Here is a 26537-nt window from a genome sequence, read left to right as displayed (position 1 = left end):
CCTCACGATACAACAAAAAAAAATAACTATAAAAATTTTATCAAAATTTTAGATAAGATAATTACAATAGCAAAAGAAAATTACGATAAAAAAATCATAGAAATGGTGCAACATGATCCTATGAAATTATGGACAGTTGTCAACAACAAACTAGGGAAAAATACTCAGAATAACAAAACTATTGATTACATCACGGACAAAAATAATAGAATCACCAATCCAGAAGAAATTGCAAACAAAATGAACACATTTTTTTGTGAAATCGGTACGGAACTTAGCAATAATATAATACAACCGCAAAATGCAACGCTCAACCTCCAAAAATAAACCCGAAAACAATATTTTTAAATTTTACAAATGAACAAGAAGTAAAGAAAATAATTGGCAGACTAAAAAACAAAAAAGTAGGAGTTGATGGAATTAATTCATTAATATTAAAATCATTAATCCACTACGTATCTGAACCACTTGCACTTGCTATAAATAAGTGCATTATTAATGAAACTTGGCCTGATGCTTTAAAAGAAGCGGATATTATACCAATCCACAAATCAAAAGAAAAACATTTAGCAAATAACTACAGACCTATTTCTCTAATCTCCAACATAGCTAAAATCTTTGAAAAAATAATACATAGAAGAATTCAATCTTTTATTGACAACTGTAATTTGCTTTCCACAAATCAATTTGGCTTTCGAGAAAACAGAAGCACAAAACATGCACTAAATTATATTTCAAACAACATTTATGAACAATTAGATGCAAGTGAACCTATAGCAATAACTTTTTTGGATCTTGCCAAAGCCTTCGACACAGTTGACCACAAGATACTGTTACAAAAATTATACAACTATGGTATTAGGGGTAGTGCCTATAACCTTATCAAAAGCTATCTAACAAATAGAAAACAATGTGTGAAGGTAAATAATGCAAGTAGCGATAAACAAATAGTAAAAATGGGTGTTCCACAAGGAACTATACTGGGTCCGCTACTTTTCCTACTATACATAAATGATCTACTAACGATACTACCAGAAAAATCCATACTATCTTTTGCAGACGATACAGCAATCATAGCAAAAGGTAAGAATTGGAAAGAAGCTGAAACTAATATGAACAGTTATCTAAAAATAGTGGGAATTTGGCTTGCTCTTAATAAACTATCTTTGAATATAGACAAGACAACGTACATGGGATTTGGAAATTATCATGACAGTACGCCAAAAAACCTGAAAATTGAAATCTTAGGACATCCAATACACCGAGTTGAAAATACAAAATATCTTGGAGTTACTTTTGACAGTAATATGAAATGGGATTTACATCTACAAATCCTATACCAAAAAACAAAATATCTAACATTTGTCCTATATAAGCTATCAAAAATAATGAATACTAGTACATTAAAAATGATCTACTACGCACTCTTTCACAGCATAATGACCTATGGAATTATAGCTTGGGGAGGAGCGTACACAGGTCGAATTAAAGTAATACAAAACTTGCAAAACAGACAACTAAAAATAATCTATAAAAACCAATTTGTGACACATGAATACCTACTTAACTTAGATCAATGCTTTTCATTGGAATCTCTATTATTCCACTACGATACTTTTAAGGACAAATATATTGGAAAAGAAAGAAAAACAAGATTCGCCTTAATCCAACACCCAAAAAGATCACTAACTATCAGCATAAAAAACAGTTATGTAAGAGCAATTATGTTATACAATAAACTACCAAATGACTTGAAAACAATTAGCAACACGACAACTAGGAAAAACAAACTTAAAAAATGGATCAAAGGAAACCCAATATGGCAAATAGATTAAACTGCAAAAATATAAAACAATTAATTGATCTCTATGATACTCTGTATCCGACATCGGAAGTCCATGAGGATACAGTAGACCACAACAAATTAATACTAGATATTAGAACATTTATTTGTGCAAATAACAATTGCAATTTATCTCATAAAAGATCACACAAAAGAATCACTCAGTATAACTATGAAAAAATGCTGAAAGGATCAACACAAGAAATCGACAGGATCGCAAAGCTAGCTAACAGCCTCTTGAATAATATGAAAACAACGACAGCTACACAAATTAACAGAATAAAATTCACTAAGTCCACATTGGAAGAACATAACATAAACAGTAATAACAAAATGTCCATAGAAACAGTTTACGATGCCATTGATGAGATGGCAAATGAAAATAACTATAGAGCACTGTCAAGAAAACCGATGCCAGCCCCTGGAAAACTGATAGAACAATCAAATTGTATCAGAATGACCTATGGAGACATAAACTATCTAGGCAACAATAAAGTCCTGTTAAATTTTGACAGAGGTATTCAAGGAACACAAATATTCAAGAACTCAGCATCACCTCTAGTATATCAACCACAACACCTAGACATTGTAGTTGTCGATGACATAGTGTTCACCTCAACTTGCAAATGTGTCTCGAACAGACAACATAAAGAAATTTTTCCACACTATAGAGAAACTTGCGCAATAGGACTAACATGTCCAGCAAGATTAACAAACTTAGAACGTGTCATCTACAGAAGAACCAAGAATGCAACAACAGGATATTTCACTACAGCCAGACAGATGCTAAATAGAACATGGGATTAGAACAACATATCACGAATATCTTTATACAAATTTAATTAGTTTTAAGTATTAGTATTAGTTTATTAAACATGCCAGACCAGCGTACAGGAAGAAATTCCTCTGTTGGATTACATGTAATGTAATGTAATTGTATATTATTAATCATTATTAATGTATATTTACTCTGGACTTAAAAATAAAATAAATAAATAAATAAATATTACTTTTTGTAATATCAAATGGCCCCATTATATCCATGGCAACTTTATCAAAAGTTTTGAAAGGTGTATCTGTTATAATCATTGGTTGTCATGTAAATTTACGTTTTAATTTGTTTCTTTGGCATTCTATACACATGGAAATTCTTTTTTGTATGTCGTTCTTTAGGTTTTCCCAACAGTATTTATCTTTAATTCTATTGTAATTTCGATTCACTCCCGAATGACCTCCTAATCTCGAAGAATGATATATTTCAAAAATTTTATTTCTCTGGTCTAACTCACATATATATTCAACATGATTCATACAAACAATAGTCTTGATGTTAGTTCCTATGAAAGTATCATTTATGATTTCTTCTATTTCTGACCATTGTATGTTTCTTATGTCAATGTTTTTTGAAATACTCAGCATAGAGATCTTATTTTGTAATAGAAGTCTTTTCAAATTTTTGAACAATTCGGCTAAATTTTGTTTTACTGTTTCTGTCGCTGCGGCAGTGTTCAGGCACAAGATAAATATTTTTCGTTTACCGTAGTTTAATGTTTCCAAATTATTACTGGATAAATTTTTGTTTATTTTCAAATTTTTCTCTGCAAGTATGTTACTCGTATTTTTGTCTAGCCCTTCATGTTTCTCAGAGATTAAATGGATAATGTTATCATTACGAAGTTGTATAGAACTTTTGCTATAAATGACATGACCTCTATTATAATCATTATTAATGCTACTATTTTTGATACATTTTTTATCTATATTGTTGGGTTTGTATGTATGTTTCCGTTTGCTCTTTTCCTGAATGCATGCGTGATTTGTAATTTGTTCCTTTTTGTCAATATTTAATGATTTTGTCTGTACTACCTCTTCTAAGGTTCTTTTTCTTTGTGCTCGTGTCATAACACAAATTTTTGGTTCTACCGCAATCCGCGATAAACAGTCAACTGGACCGTTTTCTTTGTCTGGGCGATAAATTATGTCAATATCGTAATCAACTAGTTTTAGTCGCCATTTTTGTACTCTACTATTATTATCAGCCGATTTTAATGAAAGTAGAGGTTTGTGGTCCGTTACTACCGTAAATTTATTTCCGAATAAATATGTTCTAAATATTTTAATAGCGAAAATTATTGCAAGAGCCTCTCTTTCATAAGTCATATAATTCTGTTCTGTTTTGTTCAAAACCCTTGAAGCGTTTGCGATTGGTCTATCGTACCCTAATTCTCCCTGGGAAAGGACCGCGCCCAAACTATGATTCGATGCGTCTGTTCTAACGATGTAAGGTTTGTTAAATTGTGGATATTGTAGGATAGGTGCTTCGCATAGTAGTTTTTTTAATTTATTTAAAGCTTCCTGTTGTTCATTGTTCCAGAAAAATTTTGTGTTTTTATGTAAGAGTATAGTTAATGGTTTTGTTACTTCTGCAAAATTTGGAATAAAACGTCTATAATAGTTGCATAGCCCTAAGAACTCTCTAACGTTTTTCGTAATTGCCGGTGTTGGAAAAACTTCAACAACTTGTACTTTTTTTTATCTGGTTTAATCCCATGTCCACTGATAATATGTCCCAAAAAGGATACTTCTGTTTTGAGCCAATCGCATTTTTGAGGTTCAAGTTTTAGGTTAGCTTCTCTTAGTTTTTGAGCTATTTCAGAAAAACGTTTATTGACCTCATCCACTGTGTCTCCAAAGATGATTATAACGTCAATAAAAACAAAGCATGTATTGGCGATTAAGTCCCCCAAAATTGTATTAAGAATCCTTTGAAATGTTCTAGGCGAGTTTACTAATCCGAATGGTAAAACGAGAAATTGAAATCTTCCTAATGGATGTATGCTAAACGCTGTTTTGAAAATATCTTTCGGGTGCATTGCTACCTGATGGAAGCCGGATTTTAGATCAACAACATGATCAAATTTTGCTTTCCCGAGTTGATCAAATATTTCTGTTATGTTTGGAATTAGATATGGGTCAGGAACGGTTTTTTCATTCAATTTCCTGTAGTCAATTACTAATCGCCATCTAGCTTTCCCGTCTGCTAAGCTCTTTTTCTTCACTACCCATGTTGGTGCATTGAAAGCACTTTTCGATTTCCTTATTAAATTATTAGATATTAATGATTTTACTTCTTCAATAGCAATATCTCGTAATTTGTGTGGCAAGGGAAATTGTTTGACGTAAACCGGTTTGTTGTCTGTTAAATTAATTTCATGTTGTTCTATATTACATGTACCTAATCTGTCGCCATCGGCCCAAAATACATCTTCGTTTTCCTCAATAAGTTCTTTCATTATCTTATAGTTGTTTCCGATTAAATCTCTCAAATTTATTTTTTCTAATACTCTTTCCTTGTGGCTTAATTGATTTCCTTCAATTTTATTTTGTTCCTCTCCTAAAAAGTTTATGCTACCCGCGTATACAATTTCATTTTCATTGACATTGAAATCTATATTTTCTGTTAGTTCAATACTGCTTGGAAAGTTTTCTAAGTCGAAAGATAAATATTGATATGTTTGGATTTCTTCTGAAATAGTATTTTCCGAAGGGAATTCTATTCCTATATTTTTTTTCATAACCGATATAAATTGTTTATAATCATAATTGTCTGCATAATCATCCTTTGTGTTAGTCATTTCATCAGTACTCATTGCTACATTTTAATACAAAAAGGTATTAATAATGAGTTTTTACAACTTTCGATCTCGCGTTCTACTGTTAAATCCTTTACAGTCATTGTTTCGTTATTTATTTTATCCGTTGTTATGCAAGGAAATGTAACAGATTCGGGGTCTTCTAGTATATTTTCTCTTTCTAGTGGATGAAATTTGTTATTTTCCTCAAAGATTTTCGATTCTTCGTAGTGTTTTTCTTTTTCATTTTTTGTTTTATTTTCCTTATTAATGCCATGTAAAATTTGACTTAAAAATCCCTTTTGATCTTTTGTTATCCTTGATTCCTCTTTCTTTTTGTTTTCGGTAAAAACGATTGAGTTCATTTGAGTCAACGGTATTGATACAAGTTTTATTTTCTTACTATTTATTTCCAAATAACCTTCATCTAATCTTAACTTATTTTCTTTCAGAACAGGTATGCCAAGAATGCCGTCATAAGGGATTGAAAATTCTCTTAGTACAATATGAAAATTAATTAACAACCCATTAATTATTATTTTTATCAGACCTAATGTTTGAATTGTTTTATCAGTAATACCGGATTTAGTTTCAATAATATTTGTAAGTTCTATATTGTCATTATATTTATTATAAAGTTTCTTTTGTTTATCATTTTGGAGGGATACTTTATTATTTTTTTCCGTTTTGGTTTGCGACTCATATTGTCCTGTTAAATTTAATATGTGAGTTTCATTTTGGTCATTAATGTCCATGTTTCGTGTTGTCGTTTTTTCGTCTCCTAATTCTGCAGCGAGTGACTTTATTTATTTCCTCCATGCACTCATGTTCGGAAGAATCTATTCGTTTCCCTGATTATTACATCTGAAACAAGTCGACTCTGTATGATCGGTACGTTTACAAATTGTACAAAATTTTTCTTGGTTATTTTCTAGTGATTTTATAATTGAACATGATTCGACTTTATGACCTGATTCCTTGCAATAAGTACAAATACTAGTAGTTTTTGCGTTTCTTTCTAAAGCTCTCAATTTCAAACAATTGTCAATTATATGATTATTTATGTGGCAATAATCACATTTAGTGTTATTATTTCTTTTCCCAAAATTATTGAATCGTGAAGGTCCGTTATCGTGATTAAAATTTCCATTTCTGCGTTTATCGTCACTAGAATTTGTATTTGAACTGATTTTATTATCGTTACTTCTATTGATCTTACTATAGCTTACCAGGATTCTTGCCAATTCACAATTATTGGCTTCATGATCTTTTTCTTTACAGATTGTACACATTGCAAATCTACATTCTTTTGTTACGTCTGCGTTTGGGCAATATTTTACTGAGTGACCGATTTCATTGCAACGCCTGCATGTCACATTCGGGCAATTGCGTATCGTATTGTCGCTGCTGTCGCAAGCAGCGCAAAAGTTCGCTGATTTGAAAGATTTTGAACAGTTGTGCAGGGCGTGTCCGCTTTCCTTACATTTCCAACATACTTCAAATTCTATAATAAATGGGCATTGTGTAACCGTATGACCCATCACCTGACAATATTGACAATGATTTCCTTTGCTCTGTTAAACTTACAACCGTCTATAGAATGCCCTTGAGCATTACAGAATTTACATATCAATTCGATTTTTTTATTTACAATTTTACAATTGTTTGACAGGTGATCTTTGTTTATACAATATACACAAGCTCCTTTGTAATAAAATAAGGCTTCATGGTTATAGTCCTGACAAATTTGACAATTATATATGTGAGTAACATTTGCTGAAGCAGTAACCGAGTCTACATTACTATGAAAACGACTAGCGATATCACCCCTCAATAATCTTTGTTTTTTTCAGTTTGTTTCAATTCCAATAGCGTCTTGTAAAGCAGTACCCAAATTAATGTGATTTCCTAATTCTAAACGAATGTCTTGTTGTAAACCTTGTTTAAAAATTTTTAACGCGTCAGCATTTAATACTGTTTCGTACGTTTTGAAATCTTCGTCAGTTACGTCTGCTTCTAACTTTTTCATTTCTTTAATTTGCAAAACTATTTCTTGTAAACAGTTTGCATGTGCTAAGACGGGTTCATTTGGTTTTTGGATGATTTCCGTAAATTTCCCATATAAACTATGAATGTTGTCAAAGGAGGGAAATAGCTGCCTTATCACTTTGATATAATCATTTATCTTATCTATTTTGATGTTTACTAATGATTTGCAAATACTCTCTTCGTTACAAATACCACCAATATCTGTGTATTCGTTATTATTAAATGGAAATTCGTAATTCTGATCAAGAGTAAAGTCCAAATCTAATAATGAGTTTGAGTGTTCAAAATTTTGTGTTAATCGTTTAAGTGGATTTTCTACAGAGCTGTTTACGACCAACGTATTAAATACTTGAACTTCTTGTACCGTGTTTTCGTTAGGTGTTACTATATTATTTAATGTTTTTTTCGTATTTTCCCTTATAATTCTTTTAGGAGGGGAGTGAACCAATTTCCTTAATCGTTTGAAAGGATCTATAACGGATGTGCTCAGTTTCACTATATCACTTTCCAACTCTGGTTTATTTTTTACCTGAAGCCGCGTGAGTCGTTTTGCTTTAATAGGGCTAGAGAGATTTTTGTTACTCATTAAAATGTGATTTCATCTAGAATGTTATTTTATATAAAACAAACACCCATTTAGTACCGGAACCAATTGTTATGTCGCGACTACGTAGCCGTGACGTGTAGTTTTAGAATAAGTATGATCATTTATTTATTTGTGACAGGGCTATAGCGATGCTCGCTGGCCCTGTGTGCGGCACTCTCCTCGCGTGAACGCAGCGACCAAGTGTACGCTGTATAGCGACTACATACTTGTGTCGTTGCAGGATCTGGAGAGAGGAGCGCGACGATCGGCGAGGTGTCGCCGTGAGTGCGAGTGAGAGCGAGAAGAGCGAGAGAGAGAGAGAGAGAGCGATTTTGACTGATTTTTGACGGCGAGAGAAGTGGGAGCGCGGCGGCGCGAGTCTTAGAAATTAAGAGAGAAGAAGGGCAGTTAGGCGCGAGCTCTCGAGTAATTATTGGGCGTTGCCAGGGCGCCGTTTCCAGTGGGCCTACGCTTTCGCTGGCGTCGCCTCTCTGTCGACGGACCGTCGGCATCCGGTGGGTCAAAAGCCTGTTTGTCTCTCTCGCGCCAGCTCTCGCTCGATTACGGACATTTGCGTATTTCGATTTTATCGCGCACGCTGAGCGATCTCGCTCGCGTGATCCCGCGAACTCTGGTCGCGGAAAGGCTGAGCGAGCGCGCTCGTCGCGGCGAAGTTAATCTTGTAGCGATATTTGTGAAAAGGCGTCAATAAATGAGATCGCCATATATAATATCATTGAATTAGAGTGTCCGTTTCTTTGTATCAACCTTCCCCAACCAGCGCGAACTTCGGCCTGTGAAAGTCAGCGCCGGCTTTCTTTACCGAGAAAGAACCCAGAAAAATTAGCAGAGACCAGCCCATGGCGCACGGAGGCTGACCACTCTTGCATGGCATCCCTTGTTTAATCTCGGCGGGTTATCGTTGTTCGCATCGCTTTGTTCTGGTTGGAAAGAGGTGATCGCGATAATTCCCTTTGTGATAAGTTTTGAACAGTGCGGTGTCTCGGCCGATCAGCGCTTTTCGGCGAATTCGCGGAATAGCGAGCGAGAGCCGTGGAAATAAGTTGGAAAAGGGAAAATTTTAGTTGCATGTGACATTTTGAGTTTCGTCATTATTGTGTCGTCAACGCATTTGGCTCGAGTTACGTGGAAGCCCGGAGCTAGTGAAACGGGCTGAGGCGAGTATGGCGGTGTTGTGATTAAGCGATTACGCTGTAAATTTGTGAGCTGTTATTACGCAGATTGCGATTGCTCGAGCTGGGTGTTTTGGCTAGTCAAATTTGTACGTTTGAATGTGTGTTTGTGAATATGAAAGTTGCGAGAATCGCAACGATCATTCTCGGCTGTTTGGATTGTTGCTGAGCGTGAGCTCAAGGTTAGACGTGTTTATAGGCTGAGTAAGGTCTTTGTGTTGCGTACTCGCACCATGGGCATGCCGGCTTGTGCACGTTGAGCTGTTCTCGAAAACAAAGAGGATAAACACGCTTAGGCCGAGTGAAGGCGAAATAGGCCGAGGATAGCTTGGGTCTGTTTTGGTGCCTGTTTGTTTACCGCGCGGGGTCGCGTAGAATACGATGCCGGTGACGAGATCGCCCAAGCATCGGAGAGCTGCGGAATCGCGGCCGCGGCCAGAAGCGTTTAGAAGGCGGGTTATGAGAATTCCTGTAGTAAAGTCAATATGGGAGCACATTCAGGCAATGCAAATTCAGGAATTGCTGATATGGATGACGTCGATTAGTTACGGACGGCACGACCGCGATCGTGCAAGACAGGGCATTTCGCGCATTTCTATATAGCGTGCGTAATGAACCAACACCGCCTGTGAATGCCGATGATTTTCTATCAGGTGAAATACCGACTGTCGTTGATGCGAGAAGCGCATCATCGGCGCCGGTCGGATCACTGCTGGACACTTTAGAGGCGGAGGTGAAGGCAGCGGTAAGCGCTCGACGAGAGCGGAGTGACGTCACGCGAGAGACACGTGCGTTGCCATCGGAGACGCAAGTTCGCTCCACAGATGGTGCGATTGCACGTGAGGAGGTGCGCGGAAGGAAACAAAGAGCGGGCTTGCATCGTTCGGTGCCGAGGGACTTCGCGCCAGCTCTGGGTACTGCGAACACGCAAACAGAGATTGTGCGAGCGTGCGCGGAGCGGCGACCGAAGAGTTTCCATGGTCGGGAGCCATCGATGTGGCAGTGCGCAGTAAAAACGTTTTGGCCGGCGTGGTTGACTTCGGCAGCATCTAGGGTAAATAATGCTGAGAGCCGGGGCGAACGCGAGGGCATATCGCAGGTAGCAACGCGTGGCCCGGGAAGTACGAGCACGCCGGTGTGTGATGGCGCGCAGCTGGGGGCAAGGTACCGACCTTGTGAGATGAATTACGATCAGACGCGCGTGAATGACACCGCGGGTGCGCGGTTAGGCAAGCATGAGGCCAGTCGAGAGCCTGATGAAACAGAGGACACGGACTACGATTCGGCGCTCGATGACGACGAAACGTGGCTAGAGAGCGAGTCAGAGGAAGAGCGCGCGAGCAAACCGAGGGGCCGATTTCTAAATGGGCAACAAGCAGACGCGGTCACGGCGGTAAGAAGTTGGTCTTTAGCATTCTTGAAGAAGGGCGGACTGTCAGCGGAGCAATTTTTGAGGCAATTGCATGAAATGCAATCATTTTACAGATTCAAGGACGCGGAGATATTGTCGGCGTTAATGTTGTCGTTTACTAGCGCGGAAATGGCTTTATGGTGGGAAACGACTCGCCCGGGCTGGGATACATTGCAGGATTTTGAAGATGAATTCCAGCGCCAGTTTTGTCCGCGGCGATCGCGCGAGGGTGTTTACGACGCGCTACGCCGCCGAACTCAAGGCGAAGATGAGCCATTAGGTGAATTCCTCTCGGCCTTCCTGTATATTGCGAGTAGGTTAGAACCGAAGCTTGCGGAACGTAGACAGCTTGAGTTGATTAAAAATAAGTTATACCCGAAACTTCGCAATTATATCAGGGCGAAAAAGGTTCAAACGCTCAGAGACCTTCGCGTTTACGGTGAGAGATTTGAACGCAGACGGGACATCGAGAATCGCTACCGCCCGCCGCCAGCGCCGCAGGAGTTGTTGATGCCAGAAGTCGCTTACCGCGGAGATTCGTCAAAAAGAACCGCGAAGACTAGCAACGGTGCGAACTTTGCAATGGGCGAACGAGTTTATGCGGTCGGGAATGAGAATAGCAAGGACCGCCAAGGAAAGAAAAATAAGTCGGCAACAAAACCCGTAGGCAGTAGCTGCAATCCGGATAGTGAAGGTGTAGCTCAACGGAAGGAAGCGAATTCGTCAAAAGAGTTGCCGAGAAATGTAGTAGCCGTGTTATCCCAGCTAGCTCATTCGCAGAGGGGCCCGCACAGGGGAAATGCGAGCCCTGCTGCGAGGAACGCTGCAGGGCGCGTGACCTTTCAGGGCGTATGCCATAAATGCGGGGGGCTGGGACATCGGAAGGCCGAGTGCCCAAGCCCGGAGAACTTGAAGTCGACGCGAACAAGTTCGGAGCCGTTGGGGGCTGGAGGCACGAGTGGCAGAGGGGTTTCTGACCGAAGTGCGAGTCGCAATCGGGGAAAGAACCCAGTGCGCTGCTACAAATGCCAACAGCTAGGACATTACGCGAACCGGTGTTCACAAGGAAGTAGAGCAGGGCTAACGTGCCAAGACTGCGGTAAAGAAAATAAGACGTTGGAAACATGTCCGCAGTGCCAGGTGTGGCTCAAAGCTCTGGAAAACTTAAAAGTAGGACCCAGTTGCCCGACGGATTCCGCGTAGTTGTGCGTAATAGGGCACCCAACGGGGCTAAAGTCGCGTTCATGAGGCTGTTTTATAGCAAATTCGCAGAGTTTCAACAGCAGGTTGACCGAAATGAAGCTAGATTGGGCGCGAATAACGCGAAAACAGAGGCCTCTATGCAACGCGAGGGCGTGAAAGATAGAATCAAGGAGAGTTCGAGGAAAGAGTTCGACTGGATCGAATTCAACGAACGATGGACAAGAATGCGTGAAGCAAGGCCCGAGCGCGAACGAGGAAGGCGAGCGTTGGAGTCGGGAGAAATGCTGGATGCACGCGAATCAGAGCGAAATCGAGGAGATGGCCAAGGGAGTCCGACGCTCGGGCGTGGGTCGAGAGGTAAATCGACGAGAACGCTCGAGGTGGATCAGCCGGGCATGAACTCGATGGAAACTGCAGAGACCGCGCGGTCTTCGAGAAGTCCAGAGGGGAAAGCAGCGCGTGCGCGGCCGGTTCCGGAACAAACTCGGACTGAGAGATCGCTTCAGCAGGCTGGAAACTCAAAAACTAACGACCTTGACGGTGTAGACGAGACGTCGTCGCGATCCGTCACCTCGTTCAGGGAGTTTATGATGCTGAGCGGAGAGGTAGCAGTTAGGGCGACACCGATCGCATCGGGTTTGGAAGCGTCGGATGGCGCAGGATGCGAGTCGACACGCAAAGATTCGACGGATAGTCGGGGGAACGAGAAGCGAGGCGAGTCATCGAGAACCGGTGTAGGTTTCTTGCGCCTCTGTGTTCGTATTTGCGTGGGCGAAACAAAAGTGAACGCGATGGAAAATCGCGAGTTGTTGGTAGTCCATATCGCGGGGAAGCCATACAGTGCGCTGTACGATTCAGGAGCGATGGTGACTATCGTGGGTCCGCGGATACGCGGCGACTTTACGGACAAGATTGAGCCGTGCAACTTCGCGTTGTTCGGGTTTTCGGGAGCGAAAACCGGGATCGTGGGAAAACTTCGGCTCAGGATTGAGATCGACGGAGTGTCACGAATAATCGAAGCGCGAGTCGTGGATGTGCCAGTGCAATACGACATGATAATCGGGATGGACTTCATTCAGGAGTTCGGCATTGGCACGGATCATGCGAATGGGAAATGGCATATAGAGGATGGCCCTTGGCACTGGTTCGCGGAGCTGAAGCGCGAAAGAGTGGAGTTTCCGAGTGAGCCTGGACTCGCGCGTGTTCGCGTTAGAGCCGAGGTCGCGGGGCTCTCCGAGTTGCGATCTTCGCAGCGCGAATTAGTGGAACGTCTGGTGCGGCGGGTGGTACCCGAGAAGTCACCTGCGCGTACGCATTTAATTAAGCATGAGATCGACGTGCAGGGCGCACGACCAGTAAAAACGCCCTTAAGGCGATATTCGCCACAGGTGATGGAGTTTATGCGAAGCGAGACAAGGAAATGGCTGGAATCGGGGCTAATCAGAAAATCGACAAGCGACTGGAGTAGCGCGCCGGTTATAGTCAGAAAATAGGATGGCACGAATCGAATGTGTATAGATTTAAGGTCAGTGAATAAGGCGACGAAAACAGATGCATATCCGATGCCGAGCATTGACTCAGTTCTCGATCGACTGCGTGGGGCGCGTTATATTTCTAAGATCGACTTGAAGAATGCGTACTTGCAAGTACCGCTAAGCGAGGAGAGCAAGAGATATACGGCATTCGCGGTCCCGGGATTAGGGTTGTTCGAATGTAATTACATGATCTTCGGATTAGTAAATGCTCCGGCGACGTTCATGCGACTGATGGATACGCTTTTCGGACCGGAATTTGAGCCATATGTTTTCAAATATTTAGACGACGTAATCGTGGTAACCGGAACTTTCGATGAGCATTTGACTTGGCTTGAGCGAGCTCTGCAGAAGCTGGTAAATGCGGGACTCGAAGTAAACGTGACGAAGTGTGAATTCGGGTGCTCCGAGGTGACGTTCTTGGGATACCGATTGGATAGTCAAGGGTTGCGACCTGATCCGGACCGGATTAAGCCGGTGATTGACTTCCCGCAGCCCCGAAACGTTAAGCAGTTGCGACGTTTTCTCGGTATGTGCGGTTAGTATGCGCGATTTATTGAGCATGAGAGCGAGATGAATGTACCGCTCACGAAGCTTACGCGCAAGAGCGAACGTTGGCACTGGGAGCAGGAGCAAGCCGAAGCTTTCGAAAAGCTGAAGAAAGCGCTGACGGAGGCGCCGGTTTTGGCGAGACCCGATTTTGCGAGGACTTTCTTTATTCATTGCGACACATCGTCGTATGCGTTAGGTGCGTGTCTGATTCAGAAGGACAAGGACGGGTTTGAACATCCTATATGCTACGCGAGTAGAATGTTGAATGTGCACGAGCGTAATTATACTGTGTCGGAGTTGGAATACGCGGCTGTGATAATGGGGATTAAAAAGTTCCGTCCTTATATTGAGGGAGTGCATTTCGTGGTAGTCACGGATCATACGGCACTTACTTGGCTACGCAATAAGAAGGAACCTACGGGTCGGTTGGCGCGATGGGTTCTAGAACTCCAACAGTACGATTTTGAAATCGTGTACAGGAAAGGTCGCCTGCATCATACGCCGGACGTGTTATCGCGCGCGTATGAGGACGGCGAGGAAGTAGCAGCTTTCGCGACGATCAAGGACCCTGAATACTTGCAGCGCATGAAGGACGTGCTTGCGAGACCGGATAAATTTAGGAATTGGCGAGTGGAGGACGGAATGCTGTATAGATTCTCGTCTGATAGGTTACTTGATCCGGTTACAAACCATGAGCAGTGTTGGCGCTTGGTGGTACCGATAGAACACCGAGCTCGAGTGATGCGAGACGCACACTGCGAGCCTTCGGCAGGACATTTCGGAAGGGATAAGACCTACGATAGAGTCGCGAGGGAGTATTCATGGCCTGGAATGTATTATGACATCACAGAATTCGTGTAATCGTGCGAGAAATGCCTACGGTATAAAATAGAACAACAATTTCCGATGGGCCTCATGAGCAAGTGCGTAGTTGAGCAACCGTGGTTGGTGATAGCGGCAGACGTGATTGAACTTCCGAGGAGTAAGAATAGGTTCAGATACTTAGTCGTGTTTCAGGACTTGTTCACGAAATACGTGGATTTAAACCTTTTGTGTCAGCTACGGGGAAAACTCTCGCGCAGGCTCTTGAAGAGCTTATTTTGTATCGATGGGAGATACCGGGGTATATTGTCACGGACAATGGTAAGAATTTCTGTGGGAATGAGTTTCGAGCGACGCTAGATGAGTACAAGATTGAACACGTACTTTGTCCGCCGTACCATCAGCAGGCGAATTTCGCCGAGCGAGCGATTAAGACGCTGAAGCTGATGGTGGCGATGGTCGTCGATCAGGATCACAGGAATTGGGATAAGTATTTGCATGAATTCAGGCAGGTGCTGAATACGACGATACAGGCGAGCACAAAGGTCTCGCCGGCGTTCTTGAATTTTGACCGCGAACCGCAGCAGGCTAAAAGCCTGCGTCGTGAGGTAGAAACGCGAACGCCGATCATCCGCTCGTCGATCGAGGATTGGAGCGAGCGTATGGCGACACTTGATGCGTTACGCGATCTTGTGATTAGACATATCGAAGAAGCACAAAACCGTCAGAAGAGACATTATGATAGAAAACGTCGAGACGTAGAGTTTTCGGTCGGTGATCTAGTCTTGAGGAGAGCACACACTCTGTCAAGCGCGAGTGCAGGGAAAAACGCAAAACTGGATCCGTGATATACCGGTCCGTATAAGATTTTGCGAGTGGTTTCTCCGGGAATTTATATGCTAACCACGAATAACAACAAGCAGGTACCAATGGCTCATGTATCTGAGCTCAGAAGATACGTGCCTCCTCGAGATACGAAGAAAGGTAACAGCCGAGAGTGATTTGTTTATTGTGTGATGTTTGTGTGAGTGTGATGTTTGTATTGTTATTTTGTTTCTTTTATTTTTTTTCGGACGAGTTAGGAGGAGACAGAACCGTGATTATCTGGTCAGCGGACTGGATGTTAGATGAGGTAGCAAGGCTAATACATGCGTGGTTTATTACAGGAGAAGTAGTTATGCTGGAGGAAACGCCAGGCTTCTCTGGCGAGTACGCCGAGATGCCAGGAGTGGTGGAGGAAGGCCAGCAGGGGCAATCGGCGTTAGAGCTGCCTATCGTACCGCGGGGCGCGGGTGACCTTGTTGATGTGGGCGCGGCTACGGGGCAGAGCCAAGGCGAGAACGATGGTTCTGTTCCCGAGGGGGGCGCCGAAGGTGAGGTAATCGCGGACAGGGTCTTAGAGGTAGCGGTAGCGAGACCATTTGAGAGGCGTACGGAGCGAGGTACGCTTCGTGTTGCTACTCGCCCATCTGGTCGGAGCGCGGTGGTTGCCGCTGCTGCTGCGGCCGCTGAAGCGAGGGCAACGGTCGCTGAATGGCCACACGATTTGCCGGTGGGCGCCGTAAAACCGTCACCGAGACGAGGATTCGAGAATCAGGTGTCGATGGCTGAGCCTACTGGGAGTTGGCTGCCGGTGGAGGTACAACCATCCACTTCGTGGGCAAGCTTGTCGGACGAGTGGGACAACAGCAGGGCTGTCTCACCGTTGTTGATAGCTGAGCTTCGTCGGGGTGTGCGGACTCCGGAGCGAAGGCAGGAATTGATTGGGAGGTTTGGCCCGATCGTGAATGAATTAATTAGGCCGGAGGATCTGCTGCCGGAGCGTCCTTTGCGCTTTAGCGCACCGGATCCATCAGCTGCATCGGAGCGTCCGCGAACTCGTAGATGGCCGCCGGTAAGCGCGACGTGGCGCGCGAGTACGGATGGAGTTCCACCGGAATACCTAAGGGAACTTCGAGAAGAGGAAGACGCGGCTAGATATGGAACGTCGAGAAGACGCCGTAAGAACCGGAAAACGCCGAACTTCAATGACTACGAGCCGTCGTTTGCAGGTGCTGCTCTGATAGCACAAGACAATAGAACGGTTCAGGTCGAACTTGGGGAGGTGTGAGAGGAGCAGCAGCGAGAAACGCAGCATGCTCTACCTGCCGCAGAGCCACCGATCATGGCGAGTTCGCTAAATTCGGTACTTGCGACGCGGGAGGCACCGGTAGCTATGGATGTTGAGGCGGGAAGCGTGGATGCTCGGATGGCTGTTTTGTCTGAGGCTGACGAATCGGAATCGACGCGTCAGTTAGGTGAAAGCGGGGCTGATGTGACGTTATCGCATCAAGCTGCTGATAGACCAGCTAAACCGTATAACGTGGGTAGTGGAAGGGATAGGTATCGCGTGTTCCCCGATGAGACACGCATCCCAGCACCAAGAGCGGGGGTGAAGGTTCGTCGTCGTAGGGAAAACCAGCAGGCGAGAGCTGCGGAGGCCGAGGTAGCGAGATCGCGGTCACAGCCTCAAATCGCAGACCAGAGTCAGCTCGAAGTAATGCATTCGCAGCGACAGATTGTAGCGGGGGAAGGTGTGAGCCGCGACCCGGTAGCAGCAATATTGTTAGAGTTAGCACGTTTAACGCCAGAACAACGGGAAGAAGTGACCAGGATCCAACGCCAGGCATGTGAACTCACTGCCAGGCCCATTGGCAAGGGCGCAGCCCCAGATAAAGCATGAGAAGGCTGAGGTACCAAATCTGTTCACTTTAAAAGGGTTTTATGTTGTTTTGATTTATTTTATTTTATTTTCTATTTTGTCTGTGTATGGTATGTTTATTTCTGTTAGTTTATTTATTTTATTTTTATTGATTTTGAAGGTTTTGGCGATCTGAATTATTGAAGTTTTTATGATTTTGATTTTGTAATATAGTTTTAAGTCGTTTTCTCGCTGGTCCTGTGTTCGAGCGAGGAGGTTTGCGTTGGGTAACCCACGGGTGCCTGCGGCTTCCGCGGCTTAGCGGGGGGCTGTGACAGGGCTATAGCGATGCTCGCTGGCCCTGTGTGCGGCACTCTCCTCGCGTGAACGCAGCGACCAAGTGTACACTGTATAGCGACTACATACTTGTGTCGTTGCAGGATCTGGAGAGAGGAGCGCGACGATCGGCGAGGTGTCGCCGTGAGTGCGAGTGAGAGCGAGAAGAGCGAGAGAGAAATTAAGAGAGAAGAAGGGCAGTTAGGCGCGAGCTCTCGAGTAATTAGGGCCGCCTAAGGAGAGACTGGACGAGACGACATTTTCGGCCAGAGAAGGAACTACTGCCAGGAGTGCGACTGCCACTTGCCGGGAGAGCCAGGAGTTCCAAGCCGAGCTCGGACAAGCAGCGACCATTCGCCGTCCCCGGGGCAAAGGCCGTGTTGCGGCCTCTCCTGCAGCAGTCTCGGTCGTCGCCAGGGCGCCGTTTCCAGCGGGCCTACGCTTTCGCCGGCGTCGCCTCTCTGTCGACGGACCGTCGGCATCCGGTGGGTCAAAAGCCTGTTTGTCTCTCTCGCGCCAGCTCTCGTTCGATTACGGACATTTGCGTATTTCGATTTTATCGCGCACGCTGAGCGATCTCGCTCACGTGATCCCGCGAACTCTGGTCGCGGAAAGGCTGAGCGAGCGCGCTCGCCGCGGCGAAGTTAATCTTGTAGCGATATTTGTGAAAAGGCGTCAATAAATGAGATCGCCATATGTAATATCATTGAATTAGAGTGTCCATTTCTTTGTATCAACCTTCCCCAACCAGCGCGAACTTCGGCCTGTGAAAGTCAGCGCCGGCTTTCTTTACTGAGAAAGAACCCAGAAAAATTAGCAGAGACCAGCCCATGGCGCACGGAGGCTGACCACTCTTGCATATTAGAAATTATTATAGTGACAGGAACTTACCTGGGTTATTATTTCGAGTTAAATTGGCTACTTAGTTCTATCTCGATGAAGTATATGTGAGGTCGGTCGGAAATGATGCACTAACACTCGATTCAAGTAATTATGTATTTATTCAAAGACAGAAATGATTTCTCAAAAAAATAACAATAGGTAAATTGTACGTTATTCGGCCGTCGCGATTCGCGAATCAGCTCGTAAGAACTTTAACAAATTTTAATGCTATTGAGTAGTCGCGCGTCGCGAATCCGCTGCCGAAAAGTCGAGTCTCTGTTTTTATATTGACTCTTCAGCCCGTATTAATATGTTGAGTAATCAAAATGTCGGGCGCCCCAAATTTTCGGACTACTTATCTTTTAATTTCGCTCAGTTTGTATTTCGTAAAAATGCCGTTCGTCGTTTATACATTATTTCGTTTTCAATCAATTGCTGATGAAATCAAAATGAAGAAATATTTACGTCTCAGGACGTAACATGTTGTTGCAAAATTATCAACTGCTGCTGCACCTCGATTAATCAGCTGCACTGTCTCAATTCGCCTTTATATGCTGCAAATCTGCTGCTTCTGCACCGCTGCTTGCTGCTGCAATACTATCGTTGCACCCACGCACGTATTTGTTCAGAAATCTAATTATTTTTGCGAATCAAAGTGAAAAACACAAATCGGCGGTAAACTCACGTAAACAGCTGAGGCGTACCTGCTTATTCAAAAGATCGCGCGCCCCCTCTCTCTCTCTTAGCTGTTAGAACTAACGCGCGAGAAGCAGAATCGCGAACGGTTTGATTAATTGAATTGACTACCGTTGCACGATACATTTATAGATAAAAGTACATGTCAAAGCTTAACTATTCAGTATGATACTGTCTCGGAATTTGGTGATAACATACCATCACTCATTGATCTAACTTGTAATGAAATAGACGCAGGCATAACAAATGATGATCTGGTGAATCTAACTCGAGGGGAAATTAATGAGAAGTATTTTGTTCTTTTGTGATCGCGGGCCTCAATATAACCAACTATTTGAACGTATTACTTATTCCTGATACTAAAACGAAGAGATCTAGCCGTGACACGAATATGTGCGCATGATATACGCGTGACAAGATGAATTTTAAGTAGATAAGAAAATTCGTGCAACCATAAAAAATTCCATTATCGTATAGCACATCTTTAAAAATATTTTAATATGATTTCTGTTGCCTGTGATTCCATTAATCCATTAATTATGATCATAAAATACGAGGGCCACAAGAACCCCTGTTATTATACCGTTGCTATCAAATAAAATGGATATATATTAATAAAACGACGATAAAGTCAAAGTTATACATTCCCAAAGAAAACAAAAATTGGATGTGCAGAAAAGTAGTATAAATTGAATACTTGCAGTTCAAATTACAAACAAATGAATTTTTTCTTTACGCGACATATTATATTTTTTAAATAATTTTGTTTGCGATTCTTCTTGTTATGTATAGTTGTGCTTATTTGCGTTATTTATTATTGTCACTGAGTTTATTTACGTTATTTATCAATCAGAGATTATAAAGAATGATTTAATTTAATAAAATTTAATTTTTGTTCGAATTACTTATATTTAACCTTCTGACCTTGACGGCCCTCGGTAAAAATGTTGCACAAACGTGGAATATTACTCCTCGATGAACATATATATATATGAGATAAACATTTGTGCAAAATAACAAGAGTGTGCGATTAAATTTTTTTCCAAATTGTCTTGATATCTAAAGTTAAGAATTCCGTGGATTTGCCCACCTAGGAATTTAATGTAGTATCTTTCGGTACATGTACTAGTACAGCAGTATTAGTAAGAGCTTTCAATTTGTCAATTGGCGATTTAAAACAATTTATTATACCATTTGTGGATGATATACTATGTATTTCTAAAACATTCAATATACATATACATCATTTACGAACATAATTTACATGTTGTCGTAGAGATAATTATACATTAAAATTTTCAAAGTCTAAATTAGTTCAAGAAGAAATTGAATTTTTAGGACATATTATTACTCCATACGGTATAAAAGCTTAAAAAAGTAAATTAGAAATAATTCAAAATTATAAAGCTCCAAAAAATTTGAAAAGCTTACAAAGCTTTCTTGGATTTGTTAATTTTTATACAAAATTTGCAAAAAATTATGCTGAAATATGTAGACTTTTAATAAATTTATTGCAACAAAGCAAAGGCTATCAATGGTTACCTGAGCATGAAACAGCTTTTAATAATGTTTTTAATATTTATTATTTAATATTTATTGATACTATTACTTTAAAATTTCCTGATCCCAATAAGCCTTACATATTAACTACTGATGCTAGTTATCATACTATAGCCGCTGCTTTGTCACAAATAAATAACTAAGGTGATGAAGAAGTTATAACATTTATATCTAGAACTCTAAAAGGAGCAGAATTAAATTATTTTACAACTGAAAAAGAACTTTTAGCTATAGCTTGGTCAGTTTAAAATTAGAAACGTATCTAAGAGGTGCGGAAAAAATAATTATACGTACAGATCATGAAGCGTTGAAATTCTAAACTACTTGTAAATTTACGAATGTAAGATTAGTGAGGTGGTGCTTGTTTCTTCAAGACTACAAACATTACGTACGAATATTTACCAGGTAATAAGAATAAAGCCGCTGATTTTCTCTTAAGACATATAACGGACTACAGCAACGACTACACCGATGAAATTCAAATAGCTATGTTGATGAAAAATCCTTCTCGAGATTTAATGAAAAATTTCAAGAATTTGGATTTATTACAACAAAAAGATGACTATATACAAAATCTAAGAAATAAAGAAAATTTTGATCATAGATATATAGTTAATAACAATTTAGTATATAAAAAAGATAAAATTAACAACAAATTATTATTACCAGAAATAATAATTCCAGAATTAATCAAAGAAATACATGATACCTATGATTATATTGGAAAAAGAAAAATTACAAAGATGTTACAGGAAAATTTTTATATTTAGAAACTTCGTAAAAAAGTAGCTGTAACAATAAATTGTTGTGATTTATGTCAGCACACGAAGTATTATACAAAAAAGACATTACCTGTAAATCCATACCAATTTTAGCCACTAGAAGATTTATCTTCTCTCCAAATAAATTTACAATATATGTAAATATTGGAGAAAGTGTGCTAATGATTTTGAGATAAGGAGGGATATAATCAACTTAGACGGATTTATCCAATCTAAGGAACTTTATCCCTTTCCCTCAATATAAATCTTAAAAGAAAACAATATTAAAATATATATATATATATATATATATATATATATATATATATATATATATATATATATATATATATATATCCACCCTTGCGTAATTCTTCGATTATCGAATGAATTTCGTTGATGTGATTAATGTTTCCACCTGATCGCTCAGTAACTAACAATCGAAGACGATCAACGAGCTCATTCGGGTCATCCAAGTATATGTAATCCATAGAAGATTGTTTTGCGCAACCTTGTAGATAGGCAAAGACGTACCAATCTGTAACAGCCTCTCGCCTTCTTTTGTATTTCTTTTTAGTCAAACCGAATAACGGACAAATTATGTTATTGAATTTGTTACTATTGTGCGCTCCTATAGCCTCGTTTGGATTCCTTTTCTTCCTATGAATATTAGATATCTCCAAGATTTCTTTGTAGCTCTTAAGATCATTGGAAGTGATTCAACTTTGATCAGGTTGCTTTGCAACCAGTAACTCCATTAAACCTTATGTTTTTGGATACTTGAGACCATCGACGTCTACGTTATTTTTGTCAAAAATCACCGTAGATTTACCAAGCGTGTATGATAAAGTAAAAGAAATTACAAGATGTTATATCAACATAATAAACATAACAATATTTATACAAGTGAAGCATTTACATTGCACCGTAAATGCAATGTTGTTTTGGCAATGGTTGATTTGGATCATCATATCTCTTTGCGTGAAATTGAGAGACGTACTGGAATCCTAAGAACAACAGCCGGTAGAATTTTGCGGCTTCATACATTTCATCCGTATCACATAACTTTGACTCAAGCTTTGATGCCAGATGATCTCCGCCGCAGACTCGAATTCTGTAATTGGTCACAAGTAAGGATTCGTGAAGATTCTGAATTTTTCAGATACCTAATATTTTCGAACGAAACTACATTTCATAGTAATGGGCAACTCAATCGCTGTAGCTCACCCCACTGCCGCCGCTTGACACACTGTCCATCCTCTGTCGTCTCGGTAAGTTCAATAGGTTCGTATCGTTTTTTCGTGTCGTTCTCCCCATTCCCGAGCACAAAGTACGGTCCTCAAAATCCGTGCCGCTGCCCGTGGCCACCGGGGCTTTCACCCTAACGGAACCTGGGGTGAATTCCTCCTGAGAAGGAGTTACCACTTGAGGTATATCAATGTTTTTTTTTGTGCCTATTTATATTTGTTCCGTTGTACTGAAGGTCCCTCGACTCCACGAACCGCGCTAGGACAACGCACGGCCCCTGAGGTCCCCCCTCCTCTTCCCTGTGTATTCAGTGTTCCCCCCTGTAGAGTCTGCGTGATTGTTAGTGCCCATAGTGGCAAAACCGGGCTTCGTTCACGGGGAGAGACCGATTACAGGTATCCCCTTCATTCGCTTTCGGGCGGCTCCGTTTATAGGGGTCCCCGACATTCGCTCTTTCGGTAAGCCCTATTTATAGGGTTGCCGAGCATTCATTCATCCCGGTTTGCCAAGAGGCGTGTGTGTGTAAGTGTTTGTGTAATGTGTGAGTGTAGGTATTTGTAAGTGATTAATGGTTGGGCACATCGGCAGAATACCATTATCTTTTGCGTCATTTGTGAGCCATATCTTCATCTTGGCCGTGTCCGTTAAAGCGTTGCTGCTCAGAGCATTGACGCGACGGACAACGTTTCCACCGGGCACAGTCGTGGACGTTGGAATCTAGCATTTGACCAGTGTGTTGTAACCACTCACTGGACCAGCCTGGCAAGAAATATATATTACTATTATTATTTCTATTATTATCATTATTATTATTATTTACCTCGCCCTTGCGCCGGTGGGATAGGAGGGGGGTTGACCGCACCCCACACATAATACCTTACTTGAACGTAGAATTTCCCGCTCTTTCCGAATCCATAATAAAAATTGGGTTTCGTATTAAAAAAAAAAAATTACTTGGTTATTTGGTTATTGGGGTTATTGGTGTTAGTTTATTGGGTTATTGGATTATTTGAGTTTTTGGGTTATTAAAATTAATCTTACCCTTGTCCGATCATCCCTGTGCATAAATTAAGAAAATAATAAATTTGGGGGACTCACGTGAAACAAGCACCTGAAAGGAAACAAACCGTACTACGTCCACGTCGTTGTTTCTGGGTAACGCTAAAAGTAAGAAAAACCTTTTCAAGGTCAACATTTTCAAGCTCGTTGTAATATTGGGGTTGCTATTCATGAGAAAAGTCTTGCAAATATCAATCATAGGATTTTGTAGCATTTGACTTTGAAATTTCCTACTCAAGTTCATGAAAAAAATGTTATAAATACAATTTTGGACGTAAAATTTCCCGCTCTTTCCGAATCCGATGTCAAAAATACGGGTTCCCATTTAAAAAAAACACTTTGACCTTGAAATAACCTTGAAGGTCAAGTTCAAGGTCAAAAGCGTTAACCTTATTGTGTTGCCCCCTTTGCCCTCTACAACTTTTATTAGAACCATTTTGCCTTATCTGGCTTAGGTTCCGAGTAATCCGGCTGCGGCGATTAAAATGTGTTGGGTTCGGGTCACCGTGTATGTGGCTATGGGTCGGTGATTGAGTTTTATTTCGCTATTCTTATAATAAAGATTTTTAAAACGTAGTATACATGTAGGTACATTGCATATGTCGTAACAATAAATCTTTTCGGAACAAGTGATATGATAAACCTGTATTATGTATATTTTTACCGTTTGAATAATTGATTATGGATTTGAGAAAATATAACTGTTATTACTTTCTCCAAAAGAACATGATAAGGATGCCTTGCTTATATATATATAAGAATTTTTCTCGAGCGGTAGCGGGCCAGTGGATTTCCTCAGTGCAGTAGCTACATTTGTTTCCAGAAAACGCTGGTAATGCGCATCATTACAAGATCTAACGGAAATTCGCTTTATTTTAACCTTATTGATTCGCAAAAAAATAGAGATAAAGCGCGTAAAATTATTGATAACTAATAGCTACTGATTAACGCTTGTGTGGGATATAATTTGTTCGTTCCTTGAACAGTGATTTTAGGATCTTAAGCGAGAAATAAACATACATTGTTCAATGGAAGGATTTAAGTGCATTCACGTGGAGCACACGAAGGACCTAGACACTCTTAAAAATATGCACTTGCATGTGGACTCATTTCTTGGAGGGATCTGAAATCCTATCACGCTGTGGCCGGAATCTCATCAACGTTTTCGATGCGTGGTTGTGAACCAATGCTTTTCTAATGAAAATGGATGTACTGCGCTAATTAAAATATAGAACAAAGATGTCCACGCTGAGGGTATATCATGCCAGGTACTGTGCGATATGTACCGCGTATGAATCAAAGGAAAGATTGGTTCAGGTCACGCAGCCGTCAGAGTTGTCGCTACTCCTGATATTGCTATTGCTGTTGTTGTTGTTGTCAAGCTTTTAAAGGTGTTGATGGTAGTGGATAACACTCCGACGTGAGGTCCAGCTCACCAAGTAAAAAATGAAAACAAAATCCCAAACTCATACGCACTCATACGTACGTTATGCTTGATTCCTTATGGTTACTTGCAGTTACGCATGTAACGCGACACTTATGTATGTTCACTTGTCCCGTAGTAAACCACTCTCTTTCTCTCCTCTTTCTTCCATCTCTACCTTTATCTCTGTTCCGGCATGCATCTTCACCTTCACAGATCGCCGAATCTGCGTTGCTCCTTTTTTCCGGCTACGACAATTAGTGCCTCATATCGAACGGACGGAGCATAAATGATACACCAATGCATGCACACATACGTATGATCCAACGATAGCATGTGTATACAACGAGAGACAGAGGACGGAAGAGCAATCATAAATAAAGCGGTTTTCTCCGTCATCTAGTTTTAAAAAAAAATAATTTCATTTAAATCCAATTTCTGAACTCAGCCTTCAATTTAAAGTAACTTTATCGTACAAACTCATTTTGAAGCTGATTTCATAAATTTTCAAATAACTCAACACACCGTACGTAGAAAAGTTCGGAAGTTACAACATTTTAATAATATTAATATACTGTATTCTCCTATGCTATTTAATATTTTCTATTTGTTGCAGGTTACTCTATTTGACGCTTTCATCAAAGAGATAAAATTTATTATAAATATATGGGCAGTTACAAAACCCGTTAGAGTTGAGTGTTCTAGCAAATCATTATCATCGAAAAATCGAGGTTCTAGTAAATCTAGTTCAATGAATCCTTCTTACGCAAGTTCTTTAAGCATAATAAATGTGACAAATGCAACCAACATGAATCAAATAAATATGTAAACAAATAATGAGCGCCTTAATTAAAACTAGAATATAAATTAAATTCAAAATTTGTTTCCTTTTTCATTGTTATTGATATCTTATTCCAACGCCCATTCATTCTGCTTCCATATGTATTATTTTCGTACGCTTTTATTCGATATTGCCTTGATATCTGTCTATCGTAATAACATAATATAAATTTTTACTTTGATTTACAACGAGAGTGATTGCACAGGCTTGCCTGATTTTGTTAAAGAA

The 26537-nt window shown here is 41.0% G+C and overlaps 1 protein-coding gene across 4 annotated transcripts in view; it reads left to right on the top strand.

Annotated features, from left to right (window-relative positions):
- LOC131669076 (glutamate receptor ionotropic, kainate 2-like) overlaps window positions 1-26307 on the top strand; it is a 1402504-nt gene extending 1376197 nt beyond the window's left edge. For all 4 annotated transcript variants that reach the window (XM_058943701.1, XM_058943682.1, XM_058943691.1 and 1 more), the window contains one exon: window positions 26085-26307. In XM_058943701.1, the coding sequence (XP_058799684.1) occupies window positions 26085-26297 (213 nt within the window). In that variant the 3' untranslated portion in view covers window positions 26298-26307. The remainder of the gene's footprint in view (window positions 1-26084) is intronic.
- Window positions 26308-26537: the final 230 nt, after the last annotated feature.

The sequence above is a fragment of the Phymastichus coffea genome, unplaced genomic scaffold (assembly GCF_024137745.1).
Source record: "Phymastichus coffea isolate CEN01 unplaced genomic scaffold, Cenicafe_Pcof_1.1 PCOF00007, whole genome shotgun sequence".
Classification (NCBI taxonomy): Eukaryota; Metazoa; Arthropoda; class Insecta; order Hymenoptera; family Eulophidae; genus Phymastichus; species Phymastichus coffea.
Note: the sequence above shows the minus strand (reverse complement) of the source record. Positions and strands in the feature narration are given on the sequence as shown.